Below are 25,812 nucleotides of genomic sequence, written 5' to 3'. Positions count from 1 at the left end.
ACAAACCGCGTTCTCCACACTCATCCCTTCCCCTCTCCTTTCCCATACTCTGCACCCACACTCTATGAAGATATTACGGCAATAGTAAATGTAGAATTATAACGACGCGAATCGGAGTTCTTCCGTGAAGCGATCGAAGTACTGTTTTAAACAAACAAAATATTGATCATCAATTCCCTAGCCAGGACAGCAGTGGAAAATCCGATTGTATACTAAATAAAACGAGTTCGCTGGTAGAAATTATAAAGTCCAACTTGAAGTGGCCAGTGAAGCTAAGATTTTTCTAATGCCTCTTTCACGAGAAATATATCTCTTTACCTCTGCTTTAAGGGGGGTAGGACGTCAAACGGGCCGACTTGGAGCAGAAGAGGCATCACAGGACATTTTAATTTCTAGAGTCTATACTTTTACATCAAACTTTGTCAGCATCACCAGGAAGGATTCAGGATTCACACCCATTGCAGTGAAAGTTCGAAAACATAACAAAATAAATTTTTTTTACGTGCTAAATTTCATCATTTTTTTCACTTACTAATAGCTGCATTTGTTGCAATAGGTACAGTTTTCTTCATAAGTTGGAGAGATTCTTCCATGAATTTGGCACAGCATACTTACCATATTCACAGGTTCAAATGGTTCACATGGCTCTGAGCACTATTGGACTTAACAACTGTGGTCATCAGTCCCCTAGAACTTAGAACTATTTAAACCTAACTAACCTAAGGACATCACACACATCCATGCCCCAGGCAGGATTCGAACCTGCGATAGTAGCAGTCGCGCGGTTCCTGACTGAGAGCCTAGAACCGCTAGACCACCGCGGCCGGCTACACTCAGGTGTATGAAACTCTAGAATGTATTTAATTTATGAAAAAACGGATGAAATGTTATATTTTAAACTTTATGTTCAGAAAAAACACAAATTTTGTAGTTAATTACCTCATTTTTTACCACAGTTCTAATAGATTAGGAAAATTCTAGGGTTTCATTCACCTTTACGTATGGTTTGTACGCTGAGCAAAATTCATAGAAGAATCTCTCTTACTTATGAAGAAAAGTGAAACTACAGCAACAAATGTTGCCATTAGTAAGTGAAAAAAATGAAGAAATTTCACATGTAAAAAAAAATTAATTCGTATGTTTTATAACTTCCACTGCTAAGAGTGTGAATTCTGAATCCTTCCTGGTAATGCTAACAAAGTTTTATGAATTTATTTGTAAAAGTATAGACAGTGGAAATTAAAATGTTCAGTGGTGCCTCTCCTGCTCCAAGTCGGCCCGTTTGACGTCCTACCAAGACTCGGTAACTTGACATGAAAGACATCACAAAAACGGCCCAGTCGATTCTTTGCCTGCATTGTTTTTAACAAGGAAAGACAAGAGGTCTTGCTCACAGAGCTGATGAGATTCAACCGATAACCTATTGATACTTTTCTCAGTACCAAAGAAAGTCTAGAGAACAGTTCTAGCTAAGACATAAATACAGCTATATCGGACAGATATGGAACTAAGAACAGAAGAATACTCGTCGGAGAAGAATGCCGGAACACTCGAACAAAACTAAAGGACAAAAGTGTTGAAATTTTGCGGCCGATAACTGGCCGGAATGAAAATAAATTTAAGTACTCTTTGATGCCTCAGGATATGTTCTATCAACTGATTCCTTCTTTTGTCAAATTTTGTCACAAACATCTATTTTCCTCAGTTCGAGTCAATATATCCTCATTAGTTACTCGTTCGACCCCTCTGATCTTCAACAGTCTTCTGTAACCGTTACATTTCAAAAGCCTCTATTCTCTTCTTGTTTCACTTCCGTACAAGGCTACATTCCACATAAATAGCTTCAGAATAGACTTCTTATCACTTACGTCTGTACTAGATGTTAACAAATTACTCTTTTTCAGTAACTCTTTTCTTGCAATCGATAGTTTGAATTTTATATCTCCTCTACTTCTGTCATCATCTGTCATTTTGCTGTCCAAATACCATCATTCACCTACTACTTTTAGTTTTTCATTACCCAACCTAATTCCTTCAGCACCGCCTCATTTAATTCGACTACACTTCATTACATTTGTTGGTGTACATCTTACATCACTGTTAAAAACACTATCCAAGTTCTCTTCTGTGTCTGAACTTTAATTCCCTCTCTAAGTTTCTACCGTTTTTCCTGTACTGGTTGCTCGATGTACAGATCAAATAATATTGGCGACAGACTGGCATCCTGTCTCACAATTTCCCTTTCATATCTTTACAGTTTTGTAACTGTTGTCTGTTATAAACGCAAACTTAGGTTTGTCTTTCCTCAGTATATCTTCCGAGGTAAGTCCCCAGTTCAGTGTCACCTCGCGTGTACCTGCACTTCTCCGAGACCTAAACTGATGTTCCCCTGGGTCGACTTTACAGGCCTTACCATTATTCTGTAAATAATTCGTGTTAGTGCTTGGCATCTACGACTCAAACTGATGGCTTGGGAGTTTTCGCGCCTGCAAAACGGCGTCGACTGAGTCGCCCGCTGCAGCCGACTGACGTTTGCCCGCACTGTTGCAGGTTCGTGGCTGCTGGTGCTGGCAGGCGTGTTCTCCATAGGGCTGGGAGCCGGCATGATGGCGCTCAAGCCGTACGACCTGCTCTTCAGAATGGTACGTACCCTCTACGTGTCTTGCGCTTCGCGGCTTTAACTATTTGGCACTGTTTTAAAATTTTCAAGGACAGAATATTGCAGCGGTTTTTTTTCCGATAAAGTGGGGGCTTCTGAATGCTATCAAGTACACTGTGAGACAAAGAAAACGTACCACAAAGGAAGTATGCAAATTGGTCACAAATTGATATTCGTACAGTTATCGAGGGAATATGCAAAATTGTAAACTTTGGCGGCCGGTGGGTGACTGTGTGGCGCTGCAGCGCAATGTAACCACGCAGCTGTCAAGGACAGTAAACAGGATACATGTCGATACCTTTGCGAGTTTAATTCCGCGTACTCAGTTGGACAGTAACTATGCCTGTCACACAGACATGTGGACAATATGCGTAGATGTCAGCATTTGAGAGAGGACATGCAGTTGGGCTCAAAGAAGTCGGTTCGAATAATCGGGGAATCGCTCGACTTTTGACTAGGAGCGATGCCACTATTTGACGATATTGGCTGGAATGGGTCAACCATAGCTGAACACAGCGTCAAGAAGCAAGTTGTCGATCTAGAGAGACGACATAGCATGAGGCCCGAGCAATCGTCAGGAGGCACTCCAGAGCCTCGAATTTTAAAACTAACATTCCAATAGCTGTTATTTTTGTAGCTTTTTAATTAGTTTAAATTAGTTTCGACTCCTCAATAGGGTTTTCTTCGGGCCCTGCGGCATGAACGACAAAAAACATCCAGGGGTATACAGGGTGTTACAAAAAGGTACGGCCAAACTTTCAGGAAACATTCCTCACACACAAATAAAGAAAGGATGTTATGTGGACATGTGTCCGGAAACGCTTAATTTCCATGTTAGAGCTCATTTTAGTTTTGTGAGTATGTACTGTACTTCCTCGATTCACCGCCAGTTTTCCCAATTGACGGAAGGTAATGTTGACTTCGGTGCTTGTCTTGACATGCGACTCGTTGCTCTACAGTACGTAGCATCAAGCACATCAGTACATAGCATCAACAGGTTAGTGTTCATCACGAACGTGGTTTTGCAGTCAGTGCAATGTTTACAAATGTGGAGTTGGCAGATGCTCATTTGATGTATGCATTAGTACGGGGCAATAACCCTACGTTTGTATCGAGAGAGATTTCCAGCACGAAGGTGTCCCGACAGGAAGACGTTCGAAACAATTGAACGGCGTCTTACGGAGCACGGAACATCGCAGCCTATGACTCGGGACTGGGGAATACCTAGAACGACGAGGACACCTGCAATGGGCGAGGCTATTCTTCGTGCAGTTGACGATAACCTTAATGTCAGCGTCAGAGAAGTTGCTGCTGTACAAGGTAACGTTGACCACGTCACTGTATGGAGAATGCTAGGGGGGAACCAGTTGTTTCAGTACCATTTACAGCGTGTGCAGGCACTATCAGCAGCTGATTGGCCTCCACGGGTACACTTCTGCGAATGGTTCATCCAACAATTTGTCAATCCTCATTTCAGTGCAAATGTTCTCTTTACGGATGAGGCTACATTCCAACGTGATCAAATTGTAAATTTTCACAATCAACATGTGTGGGCTGACGAGAATCCGCACGCAATTGTGCAATCACGTCATCAACACAGATTGTCTGTGAACGTTTGGGCAGACTTTGTTGGTGATGTCTCCATTGGGCCCCATGTTCTTCCACCTACGCTCAATGGAGCACGTTATCATGATTTCATACGGGATACTCTGCCTGTGCTGCTAGAACATGTGCCTTTACAAGTACGACACTACATGTGGTTCATGCACGAAGGAGCTCCTGCACATTTCAGTCGAAGTGTTCGTACGCTTCTCAACAACAGATTCGGTGACCGATTGATTGGTAGAGGTGGACCAATTCCATGGCCTCCACGCTCTCCTGACCTCAACCCTCTTGACTTTCATTTATGGGGGCATTTGAAAGCTCTTGTTTACGCAACCCCGGTACCAAATGTAGAGACTCTTCGTGCTCGTATTGTGAACGGCTGTGATACAATACGCCATTCTCCAGGGCTGCATCAGCGCATCAGGGATTCCATGCGACGGAGGGTGGATGCATGTATCCTCGCTAACGGAGAACATTTTGAACATTTCCTGTAACAAAGTGTTTGAACCCACCCTGGTACGTTCTGTTGTTGTGTGTTTCCATTCCATGATTAATGTGATTTGAAGAGAAGTCATAAAATGAGCTCTAACATGGAAAGTAAGCGTTCCCGGACACATGTCCACATAACATATTTTCTTTCTTTGTGTGTTTCCTGAAAGTTTGGCCGTACTTTTTTGTAACACCCTGTATAGGAGAGAATCTATGATTGCTTGTAAAGTCTTCTATGGAAACCAGGCGAAGATATTGGTTTTCTGTTATCTACGTGTTCGACTGGATGCTTTTTGTCGTTCATGCTGGATGGTGAGAGCCACAATCTCAAGAATCGGGAAAAAAACTTAAGAGCTCGAATAAGGACAAATGAAACAGTGGTAGGACTGAAACAAGATCATTAAATTGGTATGGACACTTCTTGAGAATGCCACATCATCTGTGGCTCAGGAAAATATTCGAATAAAAACGAAGTGGGAGACAGAAACGAGGCAGTTCATGGCTTTCTTGGAATGACGGTTAGCTACAAACGAAATAACGGGGCACCGCAGAGAGTGCAAGGAGAGTACCCTGGATAGAGCGCCTTGACACGAGGTAACGGTAATACAGATTAATGTTCTTGTTCTTTGCATTAATTAAAATTTGTATGATGATAAAATAGATGTTATAGCTCCAGGTATTATCGCAAAATCATATAGGTTTAGTCATCAAATATACACCCGCATGTCTCCGTTTCTCATAAGTCCATCTGTAAAACTGAGTCAACATCTCTCCTGATGAGTGAGACACTGAACTCAATGGAATTACTATCATGCGCTATAGACTTTAGTGCATCTCCGCTTGTAAAAACATTACATCGAGATTATGTACTGCAAAGTGACAGGTTGTTGCAGTTGTTATCAAGGCCTACTTTAAGTAATCTATTTGTGTAGTATGCATTACTTACTAAGTATGTTCTAGTTGCGATTTTTTTAAACAGGTGTAGTTCAGTAATCTTTTCATCTCCTCCAACAGTATGTTACAGTGTTCCGTGGTAGAGAATGCTGTTTTAAGTTTTCTGTTTGTTTTTCCTTGTTAAATATAAGCCAAAGCTGGGTCTTGTTCCTTGATTACGTGCAGAACTATTGGTGCAATCCTGAGTAATGTTTTCTCTGATACGAAAAACAGACTGGTACATTTACTCGCTTGGTGCAGTATGCTTACCAATTTTTTTTAAATAGTTCTCTTCAATGAGCCCGACTGCTGCTTTTAGTTATTCTTGCTAGTTTGCAAATGATCTATGTTTTGTAAGTTTGACCCAGAGAAGAGATTCCCATAGTTAAGAACTGAGTGTACATACGAATGCGAGTAGTGTATCACAAACTGATGGTGCAGCCCTAGGAGTATAACACGCTGATATTATTCTTGCAGTAGTCACGATCAGAGTAGCAAAGGCGCTGGCGACATACGGCAGCTCCCAGAACTCGTGCAACATGCTGTGTGTGTATTCTCTGGTGACAAAACAGACCTAGCCACGGGTAGACGCTGCCAACTATACGTTGCCAATTAACGAATGGCGTCAGAGAAGAAGTGTCGGCTAGAAGGCAGAGGATTCTGTGCTCGCTCAGAGCCACTGGAACTCTGTATTGCTCGAGAGCAACATTGTCGGCTAAAGGATGAATAAATCGTATTAAATCCTTTATAATACACTGATGGGAAAAATACGCCACGCCAAGGAGCTACAATTGCAAGTTGGTAGGCATGTTTCTACATCTGAAAGAAGAGGGCCATGGACACGAGTTCCCAGGTAGATACCGTGTTTCTAGATTTCCGCAAGGCGTTTGATACAGTTCCCCACAGTCGCTTAATGAATGAAGTAAGAGCATATGGACTATCATTTGTGATTGTGATTGAATTGTGTGATTGGATTGAAGAGTTCCTAGATAACAGAACGCAGGATGTCATTCTCAATGGAGAGAAGTCTTCCGAAGTAATAGTGATTTCAGGTGTGGCGCAGGGGAGTGTCGTAGAGCCGTTGCTATTCACAATATACATAAATGACCTTGTGGATGACATCGGAAGTTCACTGAGGCTTTTTGCGGATGATTCTGTGGTATATCGAGAGGTTGTAACAATGGAAAATTGTACAGAAATGCTGGAGGATCTGCAACGAATTGACGCATGGTGCAGGGAATGGCAATTCAATCTCAATGTAGACAAGTGTAATTTGCTGCGAATACATGGAAAGAAAGATCCTTTATCATTTAACTACAATATAGCAGGTCAGAAACTGGAAGCAGTTAATTTCATAAACTATCTGGGAGTAGGCATTAGGAGTGATTTAAAATGGAATGACTATATAAAAATAATCGTCGGTAAACCAGATGCCAGAAGAATTGACTGGAAAAATCCTAAGGAAATGCAGTCCGGAAAGAAAAGAAGTACGTTACAGTACACTTGTTCGCTCACTGCTTGAATACGGCTCACCGGTGTGGGATCCGTACCAGATAGGGTTGATAGAAGAGATAAGATCCAGCGGAGAGCAGCGCGCTTCGTTACAGGATCATTTAGTACGCGAAAGCGTTACGGAGGTGATAGATAAACTCCAGTGGAAGACTCTGCAGGAGAGACGCTCAGTAGCTCGGTACGGGCTTTTGTTAAAGTTTCTGGAACATACCTTCACCGCGAAGCCAAGCAGTACATTGCTCCCTGCTACGTATATCTCGCGAAGTGACCATGAGGATAAAATCAGAGAGATTAGGGCCCACACAGAGGCATATCGACAATCTTTCTTTCCACGAGCAATTCGAGACTGCAATAGAAGGGAGAACAGATAGAGGTACTCAAGGTGCCCTGCGCCACACACCATCAGTTGGCTTGTAGAATATGGATGTAGATGTAGATGTCTATTCAGATTTCGCGCCTGTCTTATAGGAATAGCGCTCGTAACGCCACTATGAGAATGCATATCAGATTTGCTTGAAGTACACGCTGTAACGATAGTGAACGTTACTACCTTTGATACTGAACGCGGTGAGTTGATGTTAGTGAAAAATGCCTTGAATGGGACAAAGACGCCATTACCAGCGTCTCACTGAGTAAAAAGCCTACAGGAAGCTGGATGTTCATGATATGACAGAAAGATTTGGCAGTAATGTAGCCGCTGTACATGACTCCTGGCAGCCGTGGTCGCGAGAAAGTACAGTCAAAAGAAGACTGGCACTACAGAGAGGGAAGACCATTGTGTTCGGCGTATCGTATTGCATCTGCAGCAGCAGTTGGAACCACAGTAACACAACCAACTGTTACAAATCGGTTACTTCCAGGACAGCTCCGAGCCAGATGCCGTGTACCGCGCGTTCAACCGACCCCAAACCACGGCCATTTGCGACTTCATTGGTGACAATCGAGAGCTCATTGGAGGTCATGGTGGAGATCTCTTCCTAAGAAAGTTGTTTATGCCTCGCTGCTAGTGACGACCACGTCTTGGTTAAGAGGAGGCCAATTCAGGACCTGCACCCACCTTGTCTGCGTCCTAGACACAATGGACTTGCGATTTCTGGCTCAAAAAATGGTTCAAATGGTTCTAAATACTATGGGACTTAACATCACACACACCCATGCCCGAGGCAGGATTCGAACCTGCGACCGTAGCGGTCACGCGGTTCCAGACTGTAGCGCCTAGAACCACACCGGCAGGCCCAGTCACACTGTCCAGAACGTTAAAAAGCAGTTTTACATAGTTTATGCTATATACTCATTGAATGATATTATAGGGAAGTCATAAATGTAGTACAACACCTTTCCACAGACCCTTTCCTGATTAGTTTGATCCTAAAGGACAAAGGAGGTGTGTGTGTGTGTGTGTGTGTGTGTGTGTGTGTGTGTGAAATCTTATCGGACTTAACTGCTAAGGTCATCAGTCCCTAAGCTTACACACTACTTAACCTACTACTTATCCTAAGGACAAACACACACACCCATGCCCGAGGGAGGACTCGAACCTCCGCCGGGAACAGCCGCACAGTCCACGACTGCAGCGCCTTAGACCGCTCGGAAAAGGAGCAGTGGGAGAGGAAGAACAGCAAAAATGACAGCTCAGTACAGTTCTGCTTTCACATATTCCTCGATCTGTTACATTAGCCACCAGGCGAGAGTTGAAATGTCTGCCTGCCTCCACATACACCGTAGTCTGTATTCTCTTCCTGTCGTGGTCCTCAAATATGGTCAACGGTGAGAACAGATTACAGTCTTTCTTGAATGACGGTTCCATAAATTTGATCGACAGAATATTCACTCCAAGTAATCTAATCTCTTGTCTATCAATGACTGCTGTTTCATTCCTCTAATTACTTGTGTTACACTATCGCACGGACAACGTCGACCAGTAAAGATCCTTGCAGAGAATATTTCAATTCCACAAGGAACCGTTACGAGTGTTGCAGTAATTTGACTTTCCTCAACAGGTGCTCTCCACTTTCGCGGAACTGTCCTAACAAATCTAAATTCCTCACTCGCCTCCGATGCTATGGGCTCCACGCGATCGTTCCGCAATTACACCTCTTGTAAACGCTAGCACTAGGCATTAAACGATGTAATAGACCACAGCATTAGCCGCACGTTTCTGGAATCAATCTTTCGACTTAGCTCTGTCGCTCTTCTGCCACTTACTCCGTCCTGCGGTCAGTGCTCACAACATTCAGAGCTGACAGTATAGCAAGTACTACTTGTGCACTGCGAACGACACCGAATAATTCCACCAAAGCTCAAACTCTTGTCACACGTATTTTCACCTACAAGTTACAAGTCTGCAATATAATAGTCTGTTTAAATATCAGGAATTACACTAATGCATAAAAATCGCAAACCAAAAAATCATGTAAAATAACAAACATTTCGGGAAAACATTTGTTTAGGTAACATATTTAAGAGATTAACACTGCAAGATCACAGGTTAATGTAACCGCGAGACAAGGCCATCGCAAATGTGAAATGCTGGTATTTTAATGACCGCCGTAGCAGCCAGGATATTGAATGCAAGCATGCAAACGTGCATGTATTGTGTGGTACAGGTGCCGGATGTCAGTTTGTGGAATGGATTTCCATGCTTGTTGCACTTGGTCGGTCGATAGAGGGCCGGTTAATGCTGTTCGCGGATGAAGATGGAGTTGTCGTCCGCTGATGTCAGATACGTGCTCGATTGGACGCAGATCTGGTGATCGAGTAGGCCGAGGAAATACGTGGACACTTTGTAGAGCATGTTGAATTGCAACAGCGATATGTGGGCGAGTGTTATCCTGTTCATGAATGGCAGCACAACAGGTCGAGTTACCAGAGTGACGCACCAATTTGCAGTCAGGGTGCGTGGAATATCCACGAAAGAGCTCCTACTGTCATGAGAAATCGCACGCCAAAAACCGCGCCGGCCGCTGTTGCCGAGCGGTTCTAGGCGCTTTAGTCCGCAACCACGCTGCTGCTAAGCTCGCAGGCTGGAATCCTTCCTCGGGCGTGGGTGTGTGTGTTGGTTAGTTAGGTTTAAGTAGTTCTAAGTGCTAGGGGACTGATGACCTCAGATGTTTAAAGTCCCATAGTGCTCAGAGCCATTTGAACCATTTGAACTGTGATTGGTACAATACTTGAAAATTTTTCAATGTTATTTTATTTTTTATCGTTTCCGACACAATCATCAGTAATTTAACACATGACTGGTCTGCCCATCAGTAAAGACAGTGTTGCTTGTATCGGAAAGTATACTGATTTTAAATATAAGCGTAGTTGCAATGTAAGCTGTGTACTGTTGTAGTGAACCTAGATAGCCAATTCGCACTACCCAAAGTTACATATAATTGAGATCACTTCGGAGTTATGTTTTGCAAAACACACTGCAGATACGCACAGTATTGTAACTGTGTGGCGACAGCACTACCGCAGGCCGGGGTGGCCGAGCGGTTCTAGGCGCTGCAGTCTGGAACCGCGCGACCGCAACGGTCGCAGGTTCGAGTCCTGCCTCGGGCGTGGATGTGTGTGGTGTCCTTAGGTTAGTTAGGTTTAAGTAGTTCTGGGGGACTGATGACCTCAGCTGTTAAGTCCCATAGTGCTCAGAGCCATTTAGCAGCACTACCTGCCCGTTAACAAAGCTTGAGCATTGCGCAGAGCGCGTTCACCGGATTGTGTACGTTTTGTCTGCCTGCAGTAAGCTTCGCTGAGCATGGCCCGTCTGTGTGTTTGCCAGAAAATCATGTTCTTCGACGGCGGCGAGTCGTTCGAGCTGTGGCGGAAGCCGCCGGTGGACCTGTTCCTTAAGGTGTACCTCTTCAACATCACCAACGCGGAGGCCTTCCTCAGCGGCGAGGACAAGAAGCTGCGCTTCGAGGAGGTCGGCCCCTACGTCTACAGGTGAGTACATTCCGTAACATTTAATGTCTACAGGGGGGCGCAGTCTTCCCCGCACACAGTGCAAAGCCGCCGAGGCGTCCAGACCGAGCAGGGGGCACAGTGGTTATTAACACTGGACGTGCATTCGGGAGGACGACGGGTCAAACCCGCGTCCGCCCATCCCGATTTAGGTTTTTAGAGTTTTCCCGAAAACACTTCGGACAAATGTCGGGATGGTTCCTTTAAAAGGTCACGGCCAATTTTCTTTTCCGTACTTCCCTAACCTGAGCTTGTGCTCCGTCCCTAATGACCTCGTAGCCGACGGCACGTTAAAACGCTAATCCCTCCTCCTCCCTCCTTCGAGGGCAAGACTCAAGTTTCACACGGAATTTGCAGTCTCCCCTCCACAACGCCACAGGCCGGTCAAGTGATTCCATCTCCACACTGACAGGAGGCGGGGCGTGGCCAGCGCTCCTATTTAACAGTTTGCTGAGAACGACTCTATGGAAAATATTGACAGTTCAATAATTATTGTATCTTATTTGAGCAGCAAATGGACAAAATGTTGGAAACTCATTCTTCAGCCGACTGTAAAACTCTAAAAAGTCATATCCCATGTATTGATAAACTATGCATTAGATGTTATATCAGCCTAAGACACGGATATATTATGAACATGATTCTTGAAGTATGCGGAATAAAATCTCACAAGAACAGCAGTGTTCTAGATGTGCGCCTTACAGGAGAATTCGTCGCCGTTCTAAACATACAGTTTATAAAACAATCGAGAACATCGAGTTCGCCACAACATCTCGAGACAAGAAGAACCGCATTCCAGCGAAGAGTGTTGCAGCCCACGGTCTCATCGACGGACCTTGTGTTTTCTGTAGTTGGAGACTTAATTTTAGTATTGACATTAACGATACATTCTCACATGGTAATGGTTGGCTCACTGTAGCCATTGTACGTGGAGGTACTGGAGTTCCTAACGTACCCGGACTTGAACGTTTTGTTGATAAAGACATTATTGCCTATCGTACCTACCATATGGCAGAACTTGCAAATAAAGACTTTGGTAAATCTGTTTATATGTCGCCTTCTGTATTGTTTTTGTATACTCGTAATAAGAGAAAAATATCTGTAAACGAGTCTGTATTCATTTGGGTTAAAGGTAAAAGAGTATGTGAATATGTAAAGTTTGTCGGTGACTGTACTTTTATTTTCACAAAGAAATTGATCTGTATGCAAACTGGTCTGTAGCGTCAGCCATTAACCGGACACGGGTACATCATAAAACGAACAATGCTGCTAAATGTTTATGTACAAAGAAATAGCCGGTTCGTTACAGCATGCTAAAGTGGAAATTTCACGAACTTAAGCCTTTTTAATTGCCGTACACGAAATTAAACCCGACTCCTTCGGCAATTTTGTCACAGACACTTTATTTTGAGCAATAAAAACATGACAGTGGAAACTCATGTTCGCTACACACGAAAGTTAATAAGAAAAATGTTTATTTTGAGAAAGAAAACGGAAAAAGAATGCAAACTTATGTTAATTCACTTAATATTCTAGGCTCTTTTTGGGCCGTACGTTTTTAAACAACTCGTAGTAAAAACCAAAGAAGAATCTGTGCAATCTGGGTGTAGTGCACTTTGCTGATCTTGCATTCAGACACAAAGCAGGCGAGTGTGTGTGTGTTTTCTAGCGGGAAAGGCTACATGGGAACATAGTACACTCAAGTAAATCCAGGAGCGCTGGCAGTCACGCTCCGCCTCCTGTCCGTGTGGACGTGGAATCACGTGACAGGCCTTTGGCCGTTGTGGAGGGGAGACTGCAAATTCCGTGTGAAACTCTTGCCCTTCGGAGGTGCCCAGACTTCCCGTGGCGCACAGCTCGTCACGTAACTTGCGCGTGTCGTTCGCACCCCTCGTGGCGGACCACTCACTTCTTGCCGCCAGACGTCTCCGAAGAGACGAAAATCTCTCGGGGCGTCTGGCGAGTACCTCCGATGCAGAAGACAAACTTCTCAGCTGACATTGTGGCAAGTGTTGTACATGCCGTATGGGACTGTGCGTTGTCATGTTGAAAAATAACGCCTGCAAAATTATGAACCAAGTCACTGTGACCACTGCGAACCGAGAGACTAGTGCAGTTGCGGATGCGTGACGGCGCGAACCATTCTACCGACGATGCGAGCCGTAACAGGGGAAACGAGTGACACAAACGACGCTGAAGAAAGGGCAGATTGCTATGGCCAGGCGCCGGGGCACGAGCATCCCGTAAGTGGCGGAATCGGACAGCTGTTCGCGCGCTGCTGTCGCCAGAGTCTGTGGAAAGCGGTTGAAGGACGGTGAAACCACGAGCAGGAGACGTCCAGGCGTCATCGTAGAACGTGCCGTTCGGGGACCTGACTGCTCTGCACAGCAGACAGATGCCGGCCTATGGCAAATACCTCGAAACGTACTTGACCAGTTTACTTCAAATTTTTACATGGCGTTGTAAAGTACATTCTTGCGGACATGTGCTATGTATTTTTTTAATGTTTGTAATATGTATCTAGCCCGCCCGGTTGGCTGTGCAGTCCAACTCACGGCTTTCCGGGCGGGAAGGAGCGCCTGGCCCCCGGCACAAATCTGCCCGGCGAATGCGGGCTGGTTCCCTTTATTCCGCCTCAGTTACACTACGTCGGCGATTGCTGCGCAAACAAGTTCTCCACGTACGCGTGCACTACCATTACTCTACCACGCAAACATAGGGGTTACACTCGTCTGGTGTGAGACGTTCCCTGGAGGACCCACCGGAGGCCGAACCGCGCAATAACCATGGGTTATGAAGTGGACTGCGGTAGTCGTCGTGGGGTTGTGGACCACTGCGGCTGCGGCGGGGACAGAGCCTCTCTGTCGTTTCTAGGTCCCCGGTTAACATACAATACAATACAACACAACACAATATGTAACTAAGTATGTGATATATGAAGGGGAAATGTTGTTACCAAAAATGTATAAAAGGTGTTGGCCGATTTACTTCAAATTTTTACGTGATACTCTAACAAACATTCAGATGGACGTAGGCTACATACCTTTTGAAACAGCAATGTGCAGGTTTTATGTTAAGACGGACTGTGATAAAGAAAATGCTGTTCTGTGTAAATGTGCCATTTTGATTTCTTTCTCACGACCAGTTTCAGCTACCATAGGGAGACATGTAAACCATTAGACAAATTGTTTCTCCGATATATGGTCTTTCTCCTTACACATATTTTCAAGCGAAAACTGCATACACCACAATGCGCTGTTTTGCTTCCTCGCTCAATGTCGGTTTTACGAAAAACAGGAAAGTTTTATTTATGACTTATTGGCTTGAGATTAGAATACTACTACGGGATCTGATACCCATTCACACATTAAACTATGCAAAATACTGTCACTGAAGGTAGTATCCTCACGAATCCAACAGCTGGGGTTGTCCCTCGTGTTCCTTGTACCAACGACTCCAAACGATTTACCCGTTCATTTTCAGTTACTTCGATTCCCAACCGAGGTGTCGTTTCAGCAACAATAAGCAAGGGTCACGGTGAGAGAGACGGGTAACAGGACACAGAGGGTGGGGTCAATGGACAGTGAGAGGGGCAGGAGGTGATGCACAGAGAGAAAGGATGGATGGATGAGGTGGACAAAGATAGGGGGGAAGGTGGTATGAGAGGAAGGAGAAGGGGGGAGGAGACTGGGAAGTATATCCAACTCCCGCACTTACTTAGTAACTGCAAAGCGTTGCCAATCTCGCTACTAAAATACATACTCCAACTTGGTATCTTCTACCACGCTCCCATGTGCATTACACGAAAGGTATTAAGTGTCCCAGTGCACCATCTCTACAATTTTACCTTTACCTCAAGAGATAGCTGTTGTGGCGAGAGCTGGTGCTGGGAAGGCAGGTATCTTGACCACAGGAGCATCGTGCGAGTACCTACCCAGGAATGAATGGAATCAGGCACGAGCACATGTCGAGGAAGAAGAGTGCAGCCACACGCATGCCTCCTGTTGCGTGTGAGGCACACACAGGCGCACTCGCCTAGGCGTAAGGAGCACAGATCGAGACGCACCTATACAAGTGCGTCCTGTCCTTACAAGTTACTGCAGCCATTCTTCACCTTTTCTTCTTTCTTTTTGTTACATCTTCATGGTTTTCGTTTGACTCACTCTTACAGAAGCTTTGATAATTAAAACTAGTACTGAGTCAGTGGAGGATGGAAGACCTTGTACTTTCGTGGGGCTAAAATTTGTTGCGTGATGTGTGAAAGCTGATAGTTCCGGAGCACCTCTATGGCGTGGACAGAAAGTGCAGGGGGGAGAGGGGGCGAGGGGGTTCTGCTCGATTGTGGACTAGTAGCGAAACTTCATAGAAGTGCAAAGTGTGATGTGGGCCGCAATGACTGTCAGGCAGTAGCAAAGAGCGGTTTTTTCCTTTGAGACTATCAAATGCCATCCCGTCACGAATCTGATGGATTCGTAATTTGTCCTAAGGGGCTTGTTCAGTCACAGGTGCCGCATTTTCCAATACTCAGAGTTTAAAATGAACATTAGAATTATGAACAAACAAGTGGAGACTGTGCGGACCAGAGAATGCCGTACTGTGAGCAGTGTCAGAGCATAATGCAAGAACGTGAGGACTAGGTACCAGCAATAGCCGCAAGGAGGTGTGTGTGTGTGTGTGTGTGTGTGTGTGTGTGTGTGAGCGCGCGCGCGCGCGGGCGAGCGTCTACCTTTCCCTATGACTGCACGTACAACCTACATCCATTCGACATGAAGATGAAGTACCTGTATATCTCTAAATAAATTTTAACAGTTCATAGCAATTTGATTTGTAGTAGTACAATTGCTCCAAAACAATAACAACCGCAGACAATATTATTTTGTTTCCACAGCAAGTTAGCGCTACATCTTGTATTCTATCATCATTGTGTGAGAGTGAAGCTGCCCTTATAGACGACGAGCAGACCGGAGGCTGTCTCAAAACAAATAAAAACAAATCTCACAGCCGACATGAGATGTAACACACTATACTGTGTTTGGAAAGCTACATTAGATTTCATCTTACAGTCCCATATACAATTTTTGTTACCGTAAAAGATAAATATTTCACTTATGAACGTACTTGAACATCCTTCTTAAGTATTCTCCGCGATACGAACCTCTTTTTCTTCTATTTTCTTTTTTTTTCACGATCTACATAACTACTTTACTGGACTCTGCCAGTCTCTTACGTTTGGAACCGACGGGAAACGCATATCGATTTTTATCCGCGTAAGTACACCATGGTACAACAGGTGAATCAAGTCCTTGCAAAGAGAATTTACCTAATTTGTTAGTAAGTGCTATTCTAGGTTTTGCTATAAGTCCTTGTTCCTCAACCACTTTTGATTCGCATTTGGGTCATTAGTCATTCTTCCTATACCTAAATCGATTCGGTACAGATATACCTTTGCCTTTTTAAGCTTGTATACATTTCCCTAAAAAAATGCATCCGACCTTGCTGCTCATAATAGAAAAGGGCTGGAAAGTTTTAGGCACGAGTCTCAAATTGTTCTTTATTATCGTACTGGACCGTGAGGTAAAATGTATCAGTAAATCTCGTAAATAACAAGTTTTGACGAAACCGTGTGCGCCTGACGTTCTTTCGTTTGCACGTCTCGTAAACCCCCAGCAGAATGTTCAGATGTAACCCTCGGGCACCGACAGCTCCTATAGAATTTGACGAAAAGAAATTAAAGATCACTGGGAAATGAGGAAATTAAAACTCCGTGGCCACCTGGTACTCTGTTTGAACTACCGCGGCTTTCTGACGCAGCTGGAGTTCATTTATTGGTATTTACGTTATCCGCCGAATGCATATCTCTCCTGTCAATTGTTCCCAGGCAAGGAATGCTCGTAATAAAGAGTACAGACGCGTGAGAGATCGTCAGCATAGCGACACGCGCCTGTGACGCACCACACGGAGTTGTCGCAAGCACAGCATAAGCTCGGCTCCTCCGTGGAGCCGGGCCGCAGCGCCTGTAAGGTGGCAGCCGTGCGCTACACATCGTCCGGCGGTTGGCGGGTCTCATAAGGGGAAGGCCTCAGACACAGCCAACCGCTTTGCCAGGTCGTTTGTGTACAGCCTAAAACGAAGGAATCTAAGATATTCCCCCGCGTTTTTGAAAAAACACCCCTAAAGGTTATGACGAACGATCGACTCAAAGTTGGCGGGATCGATAGATAATTGTAAATAGAGCATTTTTCATCATCAGGTAGGGGTCCAAAGATGCATGCTTTTCCAGAAATCGAGGTAAGGAACTTTTACAACTGCCCCGTCTGTACCCACGTGGTTAACGCCTATCGCCTATCGAATGTTTATATGACAAGTACTATCCATATAGTTGTTCGAAGAAAAGTGAGGACACATAACAGTGACTGGAAGAGCCATTGTAAAGTGACCTGGAGTTACATTTTAGTTGTTTACTATCCCAAGAGGTTTGAGAAATTTATTTGCCTATGTTATTATCATTCCTTGTTGATTTACTTACTTCCCCTTGTGAGCCCGGGCGGGCGCGACTGGGGACGAGCTCGGGCCCGGCAGAAGCCAGGGAGTCGCCCCCTGGCGCCCCCAGCTGCCTGCTAGCAACACCAGTCGTCTACGTTCTGCGTTGCCGTTCTTCATTGGAAGTTCTTGGGCGTTAAGATGGGAGAGTCGACAAGCCCCATCGTTCAGTATAGAATGGGAATGGCTTTACTTTTCGTATCGTTTGCACGCCATCCAAAGTACATATGCCACCACACTATTGTGAAGAAAACACTCATTTTCAACGTCATAACAACACTAATCACAAAAGCAAAATGCAGAACGAACAATAGAGCGTACATTAAATCTCTCAGTGCAAGGGGTAAATATTTACTAACAGAAGTGACTGACCAGATTTACAATTTTAAACACGAATTAAAAGCGTCTATAAACCAAATTCTAGTTTGTGACGCGCAATGTTTCCCGAAAATCGAGTCAATTGTCGACAACGCACACGACTGACTATTTTTCAGCGACTAAAACGCTTCTTTACGAATTCTCAAAGAGATTTCAAGACCTTGCACGACTGTACAGTGATGTAGATTGGTGGAACCGTTATGGAATATTACCGCAAGAGCAAGATGGTCGAATCCACAGATAAGCTGCTACAGTCGTTTATACGAGGGTCAGTCAAAAAGTAATGCCTCCTATTTTTTTTTCCTTGTTTAATTGTCAGGAAATTTAAATGCAATTACATAGGTTGAAAACCACAACATTGAGGATCATTTTGTCATTTTTCAATGTAATCTCCGCCCATCTCTACAGTTTTGGTCCATCTTTGAACAAGGGCATGTATCCCAGCACGGTAAAAATCACAGCTCTGCTTCCTAAGCCATTGACGCACGGATGTTTTGACGGCCTCCTCATCTTCAAAATGAATCCCACGATGAGCTTCTTTTAGTGGCCCGAACAGATGGAAGTCTGATGGTGCCAGGTCAGGGCTGTATGGGGGATGAGGCGAAACTTCCCATCCAATTTTGACAATCTCGTCAGAGGTGTGACGACTGGTGTGTGGTCTTGCATTGTCATGCAAAAGAAGAACATCTGCCATTGATTTTGTTGGGCGAACTCGCTGAAGACGTGCTTTAAGTTTTTTGAGGGTTGTGACGTATTGAACAGAACTTATTGTGCATCCCTGCTCAAAAAAATCAACCAGAATCACACGCTCTGTATCCCAGAAAACTGTTGCCATAACTTTCCCTGCCGATCGCACAGTTTTGAATTTTTTCTTCCTCGGCGAGCTTGTGTGACGCCACTCCATTGACTGCCTCTTTGATTCGGGTTCAAAAAAATGCACCCATGTTTCGTCCCCGGTCACAATTTTTTTCAGAAACTCATCTCCCTCCAAACGGAAGCGTTGCAAGTGTTGGGAGGCTATTGTTTTCCTTGCCTCTTTATTCTGATCGGTTAACATTCTTGGAACCCACCGTGCACAAACTTTTGAGTACCCCAATTGTTTAATAATCGTGATCACACTGCCTTTACTAAGTGAAATAATGCGACACACTTCATCTGCAGTCACCCGACGGTCACCACGAATGATGTCATCAACTTGCTGAATGTTGTGTGGAGTCACTGCACTCACCGGCCTGCCGCTCCGCTTTTCGTCAGTCAACGGTGTTTGCCCTTCAGCTTCCTTACAACGACTAACCCATCGTCTAACAGTGCTGACATTCACTGTCACAACACCATACACCTTCTTCAGTCTTTCATGAATGCGTATGGGCGTTTCACCTTCTGCATTCAAGAATTCAATCACACAACGCTGTCTCAAACGAACATCGATGTCGGCCATCTTACAAACTTCTGCTGTGCTGCCACCTGTTGACACAGAAAGTTACTACTGCAGTGGATTGCAGAAGAAGGTTTGAGGAATGGCGCCAAATTCAAATTTTTCACTTAACTTAATTTTTTTAAGTAGAAAAAAAATGGGAGGCATTACTTTTTGACCGACCCTCGTATGTTTGATTCAACGTGTGTGGCGCAGCTATTATTTATTTATTATCTTATTCGTGGCTCCAATTTTGAGCAAGTGCAGTACTATTTTTTCAGGATAAATGTATAAATAGAAGTGATACAGTTATTTTAAATTGTCAAACAGTGTTTAAAATAATCGCATCAATATTTAAATTTCCGAGCATACCATGGCGTAATCCTTCTATGAAAAAGATATTGACTGTGTGCTAAACTGAGCTTCTGAAAATGACAAATTTATTTGCAACTGAAACATAACCTGAAAAAAAATCTGTTTTGAAATTGACAATCAAACCAACACATTGAATCGCTTCCTATGAAGCTCACCGTTAATGACTAGTGGATTATAGCCTAACAGTTTAAAATAGTTTGGCCTTATGCAACTGATAAAGGCCCATAAGTTAACAGCACGGGAGCTTCTCGTATCAAATCCAACAAAGCTAATTAGGATGTCTGGTAAAAATAATCGGTACATCCTTTGTCGTTAATGTTCTATATCTTTTGTCTAAACAGCACGAATGAGGCAGTTACTCCCTTCATCCGACAAAGTAATAACGATTAATTCGTCACAGGTCGCCTATTAATATCGTCACACGCCAAAATTCTTTACGTGGCACTGAATACACAATCATCAATGCAATGCAAATTGTTGATATCCGGCGCGGTTGTCGCTTAATCACGGTGCACAAATGAACACTTAATCACATCAAACAAATCACTCAGTTAACGCCATCTACGTATTTGCTGGGCGGCAGGCCCGCATCTTTGAATAACACAAAAAGTCGTTAAACAACTGCAAACGCGGTCGGTCGTCCTGCCGAAATCCACCCTGCTCGCTTAGCAGCCAACAGAATACTTGAAACTTGCTGGCAGATTAAAACTCCCCTCTGGCGCACTGGGCGCTGGGATATCGATAATACCTACGGCGACCTGCGAGAGGCAAACATGTGTTATTCTCAATACGAAAGAGGCGGTTGACCCCTTACAAGATATTCATCTGCATTACTTTATGCGTTTGCTTGTATTACGAATCATAGTTGCTCATGTATTAGATACTATAAAATCGAAATACATATAAATTCATAAAATCAAAACTATATGTAAGGTTGTGTTTAATAATTAGGATGCTTATCTTGTTAAAATTCTCTTGTGTATTGATTTAACAAAGAAATGAAGTTACCGCTTTGGCAGACGGATAAAAAGTTGACAATAAACACCTCGCAGTATTTCGGTAACTTGAGAATATTGCCATTCCCTTAGATTTCGTTATACTGGTGACAGTGGTGAAAATTGTAGGGGTAGGACGTCAAACGGGCCATCTTGGAGCAGGAGAGACACCACAGGACATTTTAATTTCCACTCTCTATACTTTTATGAATAAATTCGTAAAACTTTGCCAGCATGACCAGAAAGGATTCAGGTTTCACAATCATAGCAGTGGAAGTTAAAAAACATAACAAAATAATTCTTTTACGTGTGAAAGTTCATCATTTTTTCACTTCTATTGGCTGCGTTTGTTGCTATAGGTACCCTTTGCTTCATAAGTAAGAGAGATTCTTCGATGAATTTTGCACAGAGTACAAACTATACTTACAGGTGTATGAAACTCTAGAAATTGTTTAATTTATGAAAAAATGAATGTACTGTTATATTTTAAAGTTCATGTTTAGAAAAAACTCAAATTTTATAGTTAATTATTTCAATATTTACCACAGTTTTTAATAGATTTGGAAAATTCTAGATTTTCATACACCTGTAGGTATGGTTTGTATGCTGTGCAAAATTCATCGAAGAATCTCCCTTACTTATTGTGGTGTGCGTACTGTAAGACCTTCGGTACACACACCATCAGATTATTTGACTTGTCGCTCTAACGAAGTAGGTGAGTGTCAGCGATATGTCTCGTGGTCTTATCGTGACGTGTTTATCTTCTGCCGTTAGGTCAGACGATAGAAATGCCACTTGCACGCTTAAAGTATCAGATTGACGGTGACCAACTTTAAACAGAACTTGATTAATTTTCACACACATTTATTAAAATAATAAAAAAACCTAGATATTACGTAACTTGATTCTGGATGCTGATTACAATTGACAGTCTGAAGTTCCTTTGGTCTTGGTACGTTAATCTTATTCTCAGATATCTCTGATACTTGACAAAGTGTCTATATATTTCTCTTCATGGCTATGTACAGGAATATGATAATCTTATTAGGCGCAGACTGAAACTTGACTATAGACTGGTACAGATAAATGCAGACTAATGCAGATTGATTAATCGGAGGTCTGTACACTTGTTATAATACCTCGAGCGTTCAGGTACCACTGCGCGAGTGTGATCCGCAAGGAGAAAAGGTTCTACGTTAGCAGCAATCTCATTGGGTGCGTTACATATTAGTACGCGGATCGGCGGAAGCAGAATTTGGTTCGTTTTTATGACAGCGCCATTTCGTAGAGCGGAGACGGACGAGCGCTGCGTCTGTGCAGTTCTGCTTAGAGGGGCGCGCTCTACTGGGAAAGTTGTGTACGCGCTGACTACGCGGAACTATGTACACAACACTTATGAAGAAAAGTGTACCTATAGCAACAAATGTAGCCAATGGTAAGTGAAAAAAGGTGAAATACAAATGTAAAAAAATAAATTATTTTCTTATGTTTTTAACTTCCACCACTATAAGTGTAAATCCTGAATCCTTTCTGGTCTTTCTGACAAAGTTTTATAAATTTATTTTTAAAAGTATAGATAGTGGAAATTAAAATGTCCTGTGGTGTCTCACCTGCTCCAAGTCGTCCCGTTTGACGTCCTACCCTCCTTAAGTTCTACGAGAGTACTGTATTTTATCGTAGAACCCTATAAAGAAAAAAGTAAGCAGTTTTTCAGTCTTTCTGGGACCCTGCTCCGTTAGCGCACGGTTCTCGTGGTCTAAATCTTGTAACCTACACAACTTGCTAGATCCTCCACGGGGTGCGTGGCAGGGCAGATGTAATGTCTCTTGCAGCGGTCTCTCCGCGATATTTTCAGAAATTTTATAAATTATATAACTCAGTACATATCTAGAAATATCCCTTCTTATCTTACCGATTCCTAAACTTTAATATACGATAATTATCAGTGCAAAGTAGTTCCAAGCCTTATTATTCCTTGGAGCGTCCATTTACTCCTTGTAATAGCTTCTCTGCTATCTATGTTTTCTCTTACGAAAAGAATGAAGGAGATCTTGCCGATTAGCCGTGAAAGAAGGAGGATGTATATGTATGTATTGTTGAGCTAGTCGCCATCTTGATGAGATTCTGTATGAGAAGGAATTTAATACATGATCTAAACTAAAGTAAGTGTGTTCGCGTATTATTTAACTAGGTATTATTGACAGTGTCTGCTTACTACGCTGTGTTGCACGGGATCCGTGGGGAACGTCTGATTTACACTGGACGAATCTGCCGTTTTGTATGCTCAAGATATCCAGTTACTTCAAATAAATAGGCTAACACGGTCTTACCAGCAGATCTCCGGTGTTCCCCATGTGATCACCGAAAGTTAATAATTATTACAAATGTTTTCAGGAGATCGACTGACAATTTTCGTCGCACCGAGACTTCGAAATTGCTTCACTGCCTTATGGAATTTAAGTTAAGCTCAATTTACTCAGGATAGAACACTATTGAACTGTGTGAATGTGATAATCCTGCTTTGTGAATGAAAATTCCCTTAACATACGCATGTTTTTACTATCCTGATCAGTGAAGCTAAATCAGGCCGGTGTGAGAGAGGTTTTAAATTTTTTTAATACCACAAAAAAAATATTAACCAGTGACGCGGCGCTGTGTTGGCAGGGAGCTGCTGGAGCACGCGAACATCACGTTCAACGACAACGGCACGCTGAGCACATCGCCGCGTCACCCGCTGCTGTGGGCGCCCGATCACAACCCGGTGCGCCGCGAGGACGACCTGCTCGTGCTGCCGCACATCGCCCTCATGGTGAGTCCACAGCGACTCCCCTCTCCACCCAGTGTCCGGTTTGATGCGGCATGCTACGAACTCCTCTCCTGTGCCAATGGGTAGTCAAAACGAAAGACGGCTACAACTAACCATGAATGCCTGTGTGCGTTACACCTGCAACATTCGCCGATATGATCATGTTAGTGCTTCATAGTCCGAGCTAGGGTGGCTGCGGCCGGACAAATTGCGTGACTACCACACTCTATGTCTACTTCACCGACTCCTCGTCGCGCAAGCACCCCAGTACCTTGCTTCGAAGATTAAAAACCTGTCATGCCATCACAATCGAAACACGAGGTCACTCTTATTTGGTATCCTAACTGTGCCCACTCACAAAACAAAAACTTTTGCAAACTCCTTCTCAGTTGCCGCTGTCCGCCTCTGGAACAAACTGCCCCCTACCTTGCGCAAAATTCAATCTCCTGCTGCTTTTAAGAAGAAGCTGAAGCATTTCCTACTATCATCCTCATAACGCTCCACAAAATTAATGTACAAGGCCAATCCTCTCATCTGTCAAATAGCAAAGCTAGCGTCTCCTATCTCGCTCCTGAGATGCCGTCCTCTTCATCTGTCTCTATAAGCCACGCAATCTTCTTTTCCTTTATATTTCCTTACTTATGTTTCATCATGTCTCTATTCTTCTCCTCCCTTCACCGTCAGTCCCCCTTATACTCCCTGCTGCTAGCACTCCTATCTAAAATCTGTGGCTCTATTAATATCTAATTATAACAGTACTTATGATTTACGAATATAAACTCTATATGTATGTATTTTTCCAGGTGTGCCTTTGTAATTGTTTATTTCACTTTTTGTACTAGATGTAGTTTAACATGCCTACTAAAACATATGAATGTAAAATAAGTAGAGTGCCTGGTTAGATGTAAGAGACGGCCTGATGGCCCTAATCTTGCCAGGTTAAATAAATCAATAAATAAATAAAATAAATAAATAAATAAATCTCCCCACCTCACAACGAGACCGCGCGGCAATCGGATTTTTGTAATTATGGTATGTCAAGTTCAGAAACCAGGCATCAATAACACAAAACCGTTCGATACAACTCTCAAAAATCATTGATAAAATGTACTGTGAACTTTTCCGACCATCCTAATTACCGAAAAGTAAACTCGATTTTTCAACAGGCAGCTCGGCTCTGTGACAGTGGGAAGTCTGATTGCGATTCCTAGCTGTCGTAAACTTTAAATATTGGCGCATTTCCACGATCATTTCACTGAATAAATGAAATATGAAAAAAATTGTATTCTTTTTATTCAAACAATCTTTGTTGACAATCCTTTATAAGAGATCGCTAACTAGGAATTTACCTTTGCAGTCTTTTCTGTAAGATATGTGATTACAAATACGAAGGCCGCGTATTTTTCATAAAAATCGCATTTACATACCCATTAGATAGCATCCGCTGATCGGCTGGAGCTCTATCTATGGCCATTGTATCCGCATTTGCCACGGATAACAGCAGCATGGCATGAAAGCAGTGAGGCTTTGGCAGGTCACTGGAGGCAGTTGGCATCACATCTACATACACGAGTCACCCGTTGTGGTCTTCAGTCCTGAGACTGGTTTGATGCAGCTCTCCATGCTACTCTATCCTGTGCAAACTTCTTCATCTCCCAGTACTTACTGCAACCTACATCCTTCTGAACCTGCTTAGTGTATTCATCTCTTGGTCCCCTCTACGATTTTTACCCTCCACGCTGCCCTCCAATGCTAAATTTGTGATCCCTTAATGCCTCAGAACATGTCCTACCAACCGGTACCTTCTTCTAGTCAACTTGTGCCACAAACTCCTCTTCTCCCCAATTCTATTCAATACCGCCCCATTAGTTATGTGATCTACCCATCTAATCTTCAGCATTCTTCTGTAGCACCACATTTCGAAAGCTTCTATTCTTTTCCCGTCCAGACTATTTATCGTGCATGTTTCACATTCACACATGCCTAAACTCCAAACAAATACTTTCAGAAACGACTTCCTGACACTTGAATCTATGTTAACAAATTTCTCTTCTTCAGAAACACTTTCCTTGCCATTGCCAGTCTACATTTTATATCCTCTCTACTTCGACCATCATCAGTTAATTTGCTCCCCAAATAGCAAAACTCCTTTACTACT

The 25,812-nt window shown here is 43.4% G+C and overlaps 1 protein-coding gene across 1 annotated transcript in view; it reads left to right on the top strand.

Moving 5' to 3' along the window:
* The window catches only part of LOC126284543 (scavenger receptor class B member 1-like), a 212,660-nt gene that overhangs the window by 129,890 nt on the left and 56,958 nt on the right, over positions 1–25,812 (top strand). Inside the window, exons 2-4 of the mRNA XM_049983545.1 lie at positions 2,551–2,642; positions 10,965–11,128; positions 23,513–23,657. Of these exons, the coding sequence (XP_049839502.1) occupies positions 2,551–2,642; positions 10,965–11,128; positions 23,513–23,657 (401 nt within the window). The remainder of the gene's footprint in view (positions 1–2,550; positions 2,643–10,964; positions 11,129–23,512; positions 23,658–25,812) is intronic.

The sequence above is a fragment of the Schistocerca gregaria genome, chromosome 8, assembly GCF_023897955.1.
Source record: "Schistocerca gregaria isolate iqSchGreg1 chromosome 8, iqSchGreg1.2, whole genome shotgun sequence".
Taxonomy (NCBI): Eukaryota; Metazoa; Arthropoda; class Insecta; order Orthoptera; family Acrididae; genus Schistocerca; species Schistocerca gregaria.
Note: the sequence above shows the minus strand (reverse complement) of the source record. Positions and strands in the feature narration are given on the sequence as shown.